General features: G+C 36.5%; 1 protein-coding gene across 2 annotated transcripts in view; it reads left to right on the forward strand.

Moving 5' to 3' along the window:
* The window catches only part of ARHGEF10 (Rho guanine nucleotide exchange factor 10), a 108,359-nt gene that overhangs the window by 65,654 nt on the left and 29,382 nt on the right, over positions 1 to 13,323 (forward strand). For both annotated transcript variants that reach the window (XM_058835975.1, XM_058835974.1), the window contains 5 exons: positions 5,498 to 5,613; positions 7,258 to 7,385; positions 7,871 to 7,971; positions 8,880 to 9,001; positions 12,469 to 12,555. In XM_058835975.1, the coding sequence (XP_058691958.1) occupies positions 5,498 to 5,613; positions 7,258 to 7,385; positions 7,871 to 7,971; positions 8,880 to 9,001; positions 12,469 to 12,555 (554 nt within the window). The remainder of the gene's footprint in view (positions 1 to 5,497; positions 5,614 to 7,257; positions 7,386 to 7,870; positions 7,972 to 8,879; positions 9,002 to 12,468; positions 12,556 to 13,323) is intronic.

Genomic DNA, 13,323 nt, shown 5'->3' on the forward strand with positions numbered 1-13,323 from the left:
ATAAGGACCACATCAGGGCTCTGTGTCTCTCAGAAGCAAAGTAATCTTTATAAGGACCTTGAATTTTCATTATGCATTGGTTTTCGTTTCATCTCATTTCAGTATGGCTTTTCCAAAGACAGTTTTTATTGATGTGTTGTGGTTTTGAACTATGTGGAGAAAAGGTCATTACTATGATTAAACTCTAAGCAGATGTTGTCTATATTAGTTACTTTGTATAAAAGGGACACCCAACAGTCTGTCTATTAACAGTATTTCATTTCAACATTATAGGCAATACAGAAATGTTTGCAAAAATAGTTGCAATACTGAGAGTATATTGACTGAGGCTTTTATTTTATTTGTGTGACATTTGGATTTATAGAATTGTATTACTTGAAGAAAATCCTTCTAATTGGAATAAACAGGAGTTTAGTATGGGATGGGACCAGCTGAACCATTGTTTGCTTGCCCAGCAATAGATGTTCAAATTATGGGTGATTGCATCTACTCTATCTTTAGTAGCATAAATCTGTGATGAAGTAGTAACTCACAAATGCAAATCAGATCACACAGCAAGAGCTAGTAGAAAATGCTTACAGGTAGCAAATAACCATGGAAAATAAATGTGTCCCTTTGTAATACTTAGAAAGGAAGAAGAGGATGTGATCAGTTCAGGGTTATGATAACCAATATGCTTGAAGTGGCCATGGAACTTGGAAATTCAGGGGAAGAATTTGGTGTGACAATCCCAAGGGACTGGGTGACAATCCCAAGGGAGCAGCTGCTGTGGCAGCACCTATTAAAGCAGCAGCTGCTGTGCAGAGGGAGAGCTGTGGCAGCTCACTGTGCTCCCCAGCAATGCAGCCTTCTGCCAGAGGTGGGAATCCTCCCTTTCTGCCTAGGCACTATCACACAGACACTTCTCTAGCATGTCTGTATTTATTCACAACCTTCAAAATTCTACTTTTGCCTGAACCAAGTTAAGCTGACTTTAACTACACTTGGGGAGTATTGCTGCAGGCTTTGAAAATGCCTGGGTATAAATCACCCAGATTTATAAGAAGCAACCAGAGTTGCTTCTGTTTCAGTTATAAAAATTGCTTCATACCAGGCAAAATTGATGAATTTGAAGCTGTGGTGCTAAGAGTAACCCTGGGAAACAAGCAGGTAAAATAAATGTTTGGCATTATAGTCAAATGTATCTTGACCTAAGAAGAAATGGTTAGAAAAAGCAAAATCTTCTCCCCAATTTTACATAGCAGCGAAATAAATTTAAACTTTAACCTCCTTTCTTCCCTCTAAACCAAGCTGTGGTTTTGTTTTCTTTTTTAACCTTGAGTGTATTTAATTTTAATGCTGAGCAAGGAATTGGGAATTTTGCAAGAATTACTGGTTGTTGGCAGTAAACTTGCCTGTTGCGGGGAGGCACGAATTCCTCTGGTAAAATCTTAGCAACAAAGGAGTTGGTGAAAAAAACTCTTGCTGGATTACATGTGGCCAAGATTTCACCCTTGATCTGTAGGTGGAATGCAAAAAAGTTGCCTTTGAAGCCACATATGTGGTTATTGGTTACAACATGCTGCCTTGTCTCCTGCCCAGGCACACTCTGTAGCACGTAGGATGTGTTGGGGAGAGCCTTCTCTAAAACCATAGAAGACTTTTTACCCATAGGAAAAATAAGTTGTTTTAGAGCTTGATAATTAACAAGAGTGGCTTAGAAATGAGAAGGAAACGTCTTTGTCATTTGTGAAATATTTCACAGTACAAAAGAAACCAACCATGTATCTGCTTTGGAGTGAAGCCAAGAGTTTTTCAGTGCACTCTCTATGGATAAAAGGAGTGAACACCCACCCGAAAATAGCCAGCAATTGAATGGTCAGGGAACACGTGTGGGCTGAAGCAGCCAGTCTGTGGCTGTGAACTGAGAAATATCTGATGAACAGAGTAGTGTTCTCCCCCACCTCCTCCACTCAAGAAAAACCCTCCATCAGACAATTCTCAGGATCACCAGTCAGTGTTTGGTTAACCACTGAGGAGCCAGTTGTATTTTAAAAGATGACGCGAGTAGCCCTTACAGGACCCAGTTCAGAGATAAAGTTGCTATAACTTGCTTCTATTATCCAGACACAATCCAAGTGATCCCTTTCCAGAGAACTCACTTCTGATAAATCTACATCATTGTTGATTTCTGAAGTCTTATTTTTCTGTGTCAGTTTGTGCCCAATAAGGACCTTGGTAAAAGTCTGATATTAATTGTGCCTATTGATCTAGTCCTTGATTACTAAAATTTCTTCTTGGCGGTTTCTCTTTTCTCAAACAGAGGATGAGAGCAGGCTGTCATTAATTATTTACTGTTTTGATTTTGTGCTTCCTTTTCTGTACTAAGAATGTGATCTTTTAATGAATGAGCCTAAAATTACTTTTGTTTGGTTTTCCTGTGTGACAGCCTTTCAGATGCCAGGTTAGTTTATTTGCTTTGACATTCATATTGCATTCTTTTTATCTTGACTTATTAATAGCTTATAAAATATGCATGACACAGACAAAAGAGACTCAGGTGACAATTACTGAATTAAATTTAAGATTTATGCCTTATTTCCAAGGCTGTTACGAAGATATTTGTAAGTTTATTTGAGGCTTCAAGAAAAGGATTCTTAGGCATGGTGGTTCTATATGTACTGCCCAGGGCAGGCCCATCTCTGTAAGCAGTTTAAGCTTGCTTTATGGACTCAGTTGAATACCATGGCATAAAGTCCTGCAGCATCTAGGACTTGCCTGGATGCTGCTAGTTACATGTTGCATTAAAGGCTGTTCTCCAACAATAAACAAAAATTCTGCTAACTATCTTTATCGAGCAACAAAGAGTGACCCTGAATTTTGGAATTTAATGTAATTTGCTTGGGTGAAAATACTCATCCTGTACAAGTGAAGCCTCATAGACTCAGCTTTTCACAGCCTGATCATTGTAAATTTTTTCTTGGTTCAAACCCACAGCTAAATTTCAAAAATACTTGTAGTAATTTTTTCACAGCAGCTGTTTGGTTTGTTTAGTAGTGGAATTTGTAAATGATAAGTGACTGAACTTTTCCCAAAAGCTCAATTAATAAAACAATTATTTATGTTCAGGGTAGATTTTTTTTTTCCAGAAATTATCTTTTCATTAGAGAAATTTGAAGCAAGAATGATATAATTTCTGTTGTTTACAGTGCCAGACACATTATGGCTTTTAGCTAGATTTCACCAGACTTCCTGTTAACACTGATCTGCACATTTCTTTGAAAGTAGCCCCATCAAAATCAACAATTTGATGCATCTAGGAACTAGTGATTCTGGTACTTAACAAATTACAATTATTGTGGATGCTAGCAAGAAAAAGGGTGTGAGCTATCAGAAGATAGGTATGAGGAGAGAAGCATATCTTTTCAGATGTAGATTTTTCAAGTATTTGGGTTGAAGAAAGTGAAAATGCAGCTTAATGAAAGTATGGAGTCTGCAGTTCAGGAGAAGTGTTTAATTTTTATTTTTTTTGAAACAAAACTGCAAATATACTCAACTGACCATAATTCCAAAATTCTTTTTCTTAGATCTGCTTTGCAGTTGTTTCTTTTCATGGTATACAATAAATTTAATTATCTTTTCTTATGGACTAATTTGGTTTTAAGGGTAAGAAAGGCTAGATTGTTCTTTAAATTATCATACAAAGGAGGCAAAGAAGAGGATGATAGTTGCATCTATTATCTGGATGGGTAAACAGTAGTAAAGTGAAGTCATTCCCCTGTTTGATGCTCAAGTACAGTGCACAGAAATAATTTATTTGATCCAATTTACCAGAAGATTTGAAGGCCAGATTATATTTTGGAATTTTATGGGAATGTGAAATATTTCAGGTTTATGTTGCATTTTCCTGCAGTGAACTGGACAACTCAGAAATAAAGTAGCCATTAATATTTTCTTTGAGCCTTGAAATTTTATGCTTTTCAGGATTTAAGGCAGACTTCCAGCTTAATATAACAAATTGCATTAAAGAAAAACATTGTGATGGCCTCTATCTGTATGATACCTCCAAATAGGAAAATGTCTTCAGAAAATAGTTATTTTGATACCTAACTGAAAATATCCTAATGATTTAAGTAGCATTGTTTCATACATGTTTAATTTTTATGTTTATTCTGCCTTAGGCTATCAGGACAGTTTTGTCCTGATAGGTTTGATGCATTGTGCTGTGCCCCCTGCAGCAGGCTGGGGGAGAAGAGGCACCAGCGGTGTGTGTGGCATCTGAGCTGTGCCTGGCATCCTCTGCCCTGTAGCCAGAGCAGGTGGCACAGCTCCTGTCTGTGCTCCTCAGCTGTCTGCAGAGCCAGTAGCCAGCACTGTATTTAGATCCTGTTCTTGCCAACACAACTTTGAAATCCTTCTCATCCAGGGGTGTTTGCTGCCCACAGACTGCCTTCCAAGGCTGTGCTAGGGATGAAGGATCCATAGTTTGGAAACTACACTGTGTGAGCTAAAGAATCTGCAGGAGTGTCCTGGCAAGATAATCTAGTCCTGCTCCTGTCATTCAGCCAAAGGAAAACATGCTGACTCTGTATGAGTCAGTGTGGGTTCTTTTATGGGAGAGCGAGTGTTGTTTCCAAAGGAATTATATAGCCATTCCACTCCTAGCATCATGGTAGTCAGAGTATATTAGTAGGGATTTGCAAGCTTTGTGCATTTAAATGGACACCTTATCCTAGTAAGCAGTGTGTTTTTCTGAATTACTGTTCCCTTATAAGCCCTTGTACTTATTATTAGCATTAAATATTTCTGCTGCTGTTCAGATTTGCTACTGATCTAAGAACAGATCCTTTTTTGATTTAAGCATGATTACAGTAAAATTTCAAGTGGTTCAGTGAAATTGCAGGCTTGTGTTAGAGTTAGAATATAGATATATGACCCAGAACTGTCTCACTTGAATAAAGCAAATATTGAATTTTAAACCATCATAGCAAAAGCTGCAGATAATTTTTTTTCTTGTCATGTAACCAAAAACATCCTTCAGGAAAGATGTTTGCATTCATGTGCTCAGCAAGTCTGTTGTTCAGTGCTAAACAAAACTTTCATGGCAGCAAGAGATTTTGGGGCCAGTGAAGCTTTGATATTTGTTACAATTCTTGTGTGGGATATTAAAACTGTAGATAGTGCTCTCCATCATACTAGATGAACAACTTGAATCTTGTTTGTAGCTAATAAGATGATCTAAAAGGAAATGCCAATGGTAATGCCTGTAAGTGCAAAGGTTGTATGTGATATATGCTACTGCCTATTATTTCCTGGGGTGCATTTCACAGTTATCTGTCTGCAGGGACATTAGAAGCAGCTGAAGCAACGAAGTGAAATTCTGAGGATATATGTAGAAATAAGCCACTCTGATTTTAAGATGTAATATATGTTTATATCGTCTTTGTGATACTTTCTTTGTTCAACTGAGAATTGCATCTTTTTATTATGTATAACCTTATGGTTTTGTTCATTTCAGACAAGCTCTATATGGGACCAGGGCAACTGTACCATGATCTGCAGAACCTTTTACATGACTTGAATGTACTTGGTCAAATCAGTCAATTAATAAGCAGCCTTAAAGGAAACTATCAGGTAATAAACAAAGCTGGATTTATTTTTCAAGTCTGTTCTTGTAAACTAGTATAGTTGCATCTCCCTAGAATCTGTGCAAGACATTCTGTAGTTCTCTCTGCAAAAAAGTGGAATAAATGTCACCTCTAGTAATGCATTTACTGCTAAGTATTATAAATAGATTACAGCTGTCCTTCTGATATTATTTTTCTTTATTGTTTTTAAATGTAGGTGGATGCTACAAGTGTCTGCATTTGTTCAGTAGCTGATAAGCTTATATGGGAACAGAATTACATTTTGATGTTAAGAAATTGGATTCCTGCAGTTAGACATGGTAGTAGGAGGATGGTCATTTGGAGGAAGTTCTTGATCTCCATCCAAGCACATAATCCTGGCTTTTGGGGGAAAACTGTACTTAAAACTGACTATAAATCACAAAAATACAAAAGGATTTTTCAGAAGAATTTTAGAAGTATTTTGCTTTAACTTTGTTCACATCCCTTTGATTTAGCTTATATTCTGGCAAAAAAATAAAGTACTTAACATGAAATGAAGTCTTGAGACTTCAGTTTCTTTTTGCTTGGTTTTTTTATACATTTCATATGTGGTTAGGTGAAATTTTTAACTTCTACCTGCCACCACAGTTGCAAATGTACATAGATGTATGAATATATGAAAGCTGAGTTTCACAGGTTGAAAATGTGTGTATATAAATCAGTATATGAAAGCTGAGTTTCTCTTGACATATCTTGGCTTCAGAGTCAAGGCATTAAATAAAACAGCATTTTGTGAAAATGTGTACTTTGAATGAAGCTTATGAAAACAGTGCTTTTGAACAAAGCTTCACAGGCATTAGAAGGTGAATTTCATCTGCATAATTGGGAATATGTGTAGCACAGATACCATAAGACATTTACCCTTCACCATATAAAAAACCTTTCTGCCTGCACTGACAGTCAGAGCCAACTATGCTTAGAAAACTTAAAATTCAGTTGTCTTTTTCAGGTAGATGTGTGTAAGATCATTACAAGAATTTAGCTGAGGAATGAGGTCAGCTTCTTTATTTTTGGGAAACACTTAAGTTATCATAGAATTCTGATGGTAGAAAGTGTGTGTATTTTTGTGTACTTATCAGTCTCGATGCTTTGTTTCATTCAGGTGAGCTTTTACTCTCTGCAACAGAACATTCAACTTGCAGTGAGTTATTGTTTCAGTATCTTAAACAGATTTAGACCACACATCTTTCATGATGGCTCTGTAAACATTTTGATTCAAAGATTTGAACAAAAGCATATTTTCAGTATGATTTGTAGATGTTTTCAAAAGATTTTCTTTAGTAACAGAATTTGTGATGCTGCAATAAAGTAAAAGGCTTGTACATACACCTGATACAAATTTACATTTTTTTATTTGACAAATGCTTGGGAATGCCATTTATGCATCATCAACTGAGCAATGTGAGATTAAATGTTCAGATGAAATACATTAGAAAATATTTTACAGGTATTTCTGAACTGTGTTTACAAATACAGCTAAATTATCCATGATGGAAATGTGGTCTCATTGAAGCCCATGTGTCATTGTTATATGCAGGAATCACCTTATTATCCTGTTTGCGACAGGCTGGTAGGCTGGTATTGAATCTTAGCTTTTTTAATTTTTCAGAACTTAAACCAATCCGTAGCCCATGACTGGACCTCAGGTTTACAAAAACTGATTTTGAAAAAAGAAGACGAAATCAGAGCAGCAGATCGCTGTAGAATTCAGCTGCAACTCCCAGGAAAACAGGACAAGTCAGTGTAAATCTTGATTACAAAGCTTTCTAAATTGGTTTATGTATTAGGTATAGATGCACAAGTGAGGGTTTGGGAATCTGTAGCTCTTCCCTCCCTTCTGTCTTCATGGTAAGCCCCTTACTTTTGCTTTTATGCTGTAATGCTGGGAGCTTTAATGTTCCAGAGCAGCACTGTAGCTTTTCTCCTGTTCCTCAGCCCAGTGTTCTGGATGCAAGATGCAAGAGAGGAGCCATGGTGGTGACATCTAATAGGGAACAGTCACTGCTGTATTCCTTCACCAGTTCCTCATAACATTTCATGTAAAGTGTAGGAAGATGGACAAATGGCATATCATAGCCTGCACACTTAAATCAGAGCTAAGTCTTTGTCTAAGTATTAGAAAATAATGAAATTTCATCTTGCTCAACATTTTTAGCCATGGCTGTATTCATACCTCCTGCATTTATAGTGGTGTTTTGTTTTTTTTTTTTTCTGTATTGCAGGTCTGGGCGGCCAACTTTCTTTACAGCTGTGTTCAATACATTTACCCCTGCTATCAAACAGTCTTGGATCAACAATTTACAAATGGCTAAACTGGCCCTTGGTAATTCTTAGTTATTCAAATTTCCTAACAAGTTAGACTAGCTCTCAATGTACAGTATAATTTTTTTATTTTTACTTTTTGGAGAATGATTTTCCTTTTTTGGTGAAAATTTGTCTGTAGATGTTTAAAATTGCAATACAGTAACTAGTAGTGATTTTGTATCAATACAAAGTAATAACATTATAGATAAAACACTCATTATGAAGAAATATATTTTCAACAGTATTTTAATGAAATTTTTGTATTCATTACTAATTGTGGCATCTAAACCAACACAAATAATCTCTAAGTTAGAGCAATAAAAAATGTGATGATATTAGTCTACTGTGTTTGCACAGGGGAATAGGTTTCCAAATATACTTGGACTTTTCAATGCCTAAGCTGAGAAACATTCACTTGCTTGGAAGCAAGTTTCACCAGCACATGGTCAAAATAGAGTGCTTCTGTGATGTCTCATGGAAGACAAGCAAAGGAACAACAAAGAAGAGAGGATGGATGTTTCCGTCATTCTAGGAGGATGGTCCTTATAATTATGATAGATGGCAGTTGTTAGTGATGTTACATAAACAGGCAGAAAAATGCTGTTCAACCAACAGATTTCCTAGAGTCTGAGGAGAGGTTTGATGTGTCTTTTCCTCTTTCAATATTCAATTTACAAGAACATTTAGAGACTATCCTTATAATTTTGCTAATGTAAGGTGTTTTTTTTTTGCATTATCAGTATGTACGTAATCTACTCAACTGAATTTTTGCTCACAGTTTTAAGCTGTCACATATGCATCTATGGCATAAGAACATATGGGAGTTGACTAGTCCTGTCAGAATTCCTTTCTGTTCCTGTGGAAAGGTAGAGGTGATTATTCAGTAAAGGATCGTGGAGTGTTTATTGTTTGTTCTTTCCATTACAGCGGAGGATAACCTGTTAGGTTGGTTCTGCATAGAAGATGATGGGAATCAAATCAAAAAGGAAAAACATCCTCTCCTTGTTAGACACATGCCAGTGATGATGGCCAAGCAACAGGAGTTTAAGGTGAATGGAGTTTTGATATGAGATTACAATAATCTTTTTGTGTGATATAATTTCTAAATAATACCATATTGTAAATACATCTATTAGTTCACATCTGTTATTTCTCTTGAGTGGCTACCTTGGTTTAAGACTATTAGCAATTAAAGAAGAGTCACAGGAATGCAAAATGCTGCAATCTTTGAGGTGCTAAGGAGCATAATGTTTATTTTTACATAGCATAACATTCACTTTCATATGTAAGTGAATCACTCAGTGTAAACAGAGCTGATGGAAAATTTTAGTTCATCTTGAGATTTCCATGTGTGTGTTTGTGGCTTAGAAGTAACCTAAAGCTTACAAAGAACAGGAGTCTGATCTCCATGAAAGCTGTCCTTTCCTGGTATTATTTTGCTAAATCCTCCTCAAATTTCTGATTTTTATTAGTGCACAGAGAACAATATTTTTAAAATATTTTTTTAAAAGTATGTTTCATGGAATCTTATGTAAAATGTCATGTTCTGAACAATGATATATAAATTGTCCTAATGGATCATTTCCTAAAGCAATGTGTCCAGTTCGAAGTCTTATTGACCACTGACTTTAATGATAAAAATAAGTACAGTACCAAGCCAATAGTTGGAAGGGAAGAGTGCTGGGTGCTATTTTTCCTGTGTATCAACAGGATTTCTTATTGACCATCAGCCAGTAAGTCTTGTGCAAAAAGAGTGATGGAAATAAAAATGTGTATGTGTGGATAGAATCCCAAAGCTAAGTCAAAGTCATTGCATGGGTGCTGCTTTAAGAGGTGCGTCTGCAAGCCCTCCCTGCTAGAACAGCTTACACAGGAGGGAAGCTCAGCTGACAGCTTCACTTCAAATGTGGGTATATAAGCCTGGATGTTGGGGGAAAAGAATTGGTGGTTCAAAATGCGGTAGAAATGTGTAATGGTGCTAAGACAATCTATTCCTATGATACTGGTCTTCAGAGCAGTGAAAGTTTACTGAAACTCTCTGATTTCCCATAGAACGCGTCATGCTTGTATCATTAAACAGCTTTTTCTGTAATGACTACTTTCTAAAGTCACCACTGGTGAAATAACCAGCTAATTTAATTTTTTTCAGAAACTTAAATTATGTATGTATTTCCTTAGAGCCTAGGCATTTGTAAGTCCTGAAAATGCGTGCCAAGATCTGCGAATGCCCAGGCTCAACTCTTGTAATCAAATTAGAACAGAGTCCTCTTATTTGGAAAGGAAAGGGGAGTTTGTCACCTTTACAGCTGGCTGGGGATCTATGCCTTGGTCACCTCAGGAGAGCAGTGTGTGACAGTATTTGCCTCAGCCCTGGGCTAACTTTGACAGTTTTGCAGCTCCTAAAGTAATGTGGATGTGAGCTCAGGTGTCATTCCTTGTCATTCCAAGGACTTGTTCTCCCAAGTCCTTGATATTAGTAGAAAATCTTACTTAAGTATTACTGCAGCCTCAGCTGCAGTTTGGCTCTCAGGTCTCAGCTCAGGGTGGGAAGAGAACCTTGGCTTGGATAATCCTGTTTGTTGGCTCTCTGTGTGCTGCTCAGGCTGCCCAGTGGTCTAAGGAGCCATGAGAGCAAGTTTGCATCCTGGGCTTCTGTCAGGACTGAGAACTAAACTACCAGGGTTTAACTATAGAAAAAAACATCACTTGACTAAGATGCAAAGTGACACAGAGGTGTAACAAGGAGCCTGGGAAATATCCAACATGCAGACTGTCTTATTTTTCACTAGTGATATATTTCATTGTCACAGCTACTGTAAATCACCATAAATAGATAGCTTCAGCATATGTTAAATGAGACATGCTAAGACAGGCTTGGATAGCTCTTTTTTTTTTCCTCTTTCTCTTATTCTCATCTGTTGATTTCAATTTTTTATGTGTATATAGTAAGTTGCTTTGCCCAATAAATAATGTTTTTTCTACTAAGACAAATCACTTTTTAATGCCTGCTGACTTCAAGGAGATTTGTAAAATTCTTTGCACTTTGGAAAATTAAGTAAATTTGGAATTTAGAACTCTTTAACTTTTGCCGACTTGTTTTGGTTTGTTTGTTTGTTTTTTGTGGGTTTTTTTTCAATTGCTCACTGCTGGGGGGTGATGTTGCCAGGCTATGGGGAGTTAATGCTGAGTAGTCTAAGTTAATACTGAGTTGTCTCTAGCACTACAATATAATCACAAGCACATTGATGTCCAAGATGAAAACATTAGTCTGAATTATAGAGAATCTTGTGTAAAAAGTAGTATCACACCTCATTAGAAACCTTTTTATTCTCTACACAGTTATGAATTGTTCTTATATATTTTGAAGTGTTTACATGAGCATTAGGAAACTGCCGTGGATTTTAGGGAAATTAGAAATCCATGACTGGTCATAAAAATGTTTTTTTCATGAATGATCTTTGGATATGGGATAGACTTAAATATAGACCTTGAGTCTGGTGTTGCTTTCCGTTATTTTTTTAAATGGCCTGCATGATAAAATCATGAGTGTTGTTATTAATTTACTGACAGTAACATGATGACATGAGATTGGAAGGGAGTTGAAGTCTGAAGAATGATGGTACTAGCATTCAAAATTACTAAGGCACCTGGAGAAATAATTTGGGGGGGGGAAAGAAAAATAAAAAGGATGACAGTCAGCAGGACAGACACATGGTATGCTCCAGGAGAATTTAGGAGTTTCATAAATCCAGATTGAAGAGGTGGTTTAGTTGGTCTGTTAAAGTAATTTTTAATAGACCAGCAAGGTAAGGATTGGTTAGGAATGCAATATTGTTACAAAGAGCAGTAATGAATAAGATGTGTAGAAGCAGGCTTCTGAAGAGGTGACCATGATGTAGTGCTACTACCAGCTCTGCTAGAATGGTGTGTTCAGCTGAGAAAACTGCTCTCAAATATACACATCAGGCTGATACATCTGCTGGAGAGGTGTCAGTTGAAAAAGTGACAATAATAAGTTTAAGCACAAAAATTTGAAAAAGCAATTGTTTAAAAAAAATTATATGTAATTAAGTGATAATGTTGATTTAGGCTAATGAAGAGGTGTCTCAGGCAGGGTCATGACATATATCAGCCTTACATGTAAAAGGAAACTGCAGAGAAAGAGAAGTATCTGGTGTCAGAGATGAGAGGTAACAGGCTAATGATTACATCAGGGATGGTGTCAGGCTGGGGACATATAAAAACTTAATACAAGTCATGAAGCACTTGAGCAGATCACCAAAATAGAATTTGTAGTCTTTGGCCTTGAAGGTCTGTAGGGATAGATAAGGAATGTATCAGGAACAATATCTGTGCAGCTGACCCTGCCCATGGGAAGCTGGGTGAACTGAACTGACTCCTTGCCTCATGAGATTCTTTGATAGCCTTAAATGCTTTAGTTAATTACAAACTAAAATAAACAGAAACAGGCATATTTTCTTAATGTGCTAACAACTCTCTTTTCCTCTTTTTGAAGATTGAATGTGCTGCTTATAATCCTGAACCATACCTTGCTGGAGAAACAGAGTCAGATTCTTGTGCTGTGGAACATGGTTTTCTTTGGGTAAATGTAATCTTTAAAATCTGAAAGTGGTTGTGTCCTGTTTTTTTCCATTGCTTTTTGTGACTCTTGGCCATGTGTAGATATGAAAGAAATGTTGGGTTGTCTTTGTTTATTTGTTTAAATATAAAGGGTTAGCTACTAATTTGTCCGCATGATCTTGCCAGTCTCTGCAGGGTGTCAGTTAAGCGTGTGTGATTTGTGCAGCACAGAATGAATTCCAAAGTGCTGAGCACATTCAGAAGGGAGTTATGTGCTAATTTGTAACAATTGCTGTTAAAACCCATATGAGCTTACACTCAGTCACACACAGTCCTACCGTCTGTTTTTGTATTTTAAGAATGTTTTAGCCAAAAATAATATTTTTAAATCTGCACAGGAAAACAGCTTCCTCTGTATGTTACTATGACCCCAGGTATGCAGATATTCCAGCAGAAAAAAATAAGGTGGCTAGAAGCTGTTGTCAAAAAAAAAGGCAAGCTAATGTTTTCAGAAGCTTTTCTAGTTACTAGAATAGTGAAATTTTAAGGGAATCTTTTCAAATTAAAAGTTAGAAACAACTTTTCTTAGTGGTCTTTTTCAAGGCAACCCATATAATTTCTTTTTGTCTTTGCCATTTATAAATAATCATTGCAAAAGCATGCAAATTAAATCTTTCTATTGCTACAAAATACTCTTCTCTTTCCTATTTTATTTCATATAAACAGAAGGAGTTACTATGTTACTATACAAAACATGTCCTGTACCTGGGTAACTTTCTCTTTTCTTTTT

Source organism: Poecile atricapillus, chromosome 3, assembly GCF_030490865.1.
Source record: "Poecile atricapillus isolate bPoeAtr1 chromosome 3, bPoeAtr1.hap1, whole genome shotgun sequence".
NCBI classification, from domain to species: Eukaryota; Metazoa; Chordata; class Aves; order Passeriformes; family Paridae; genus Poecile; species Poecile atricapillus.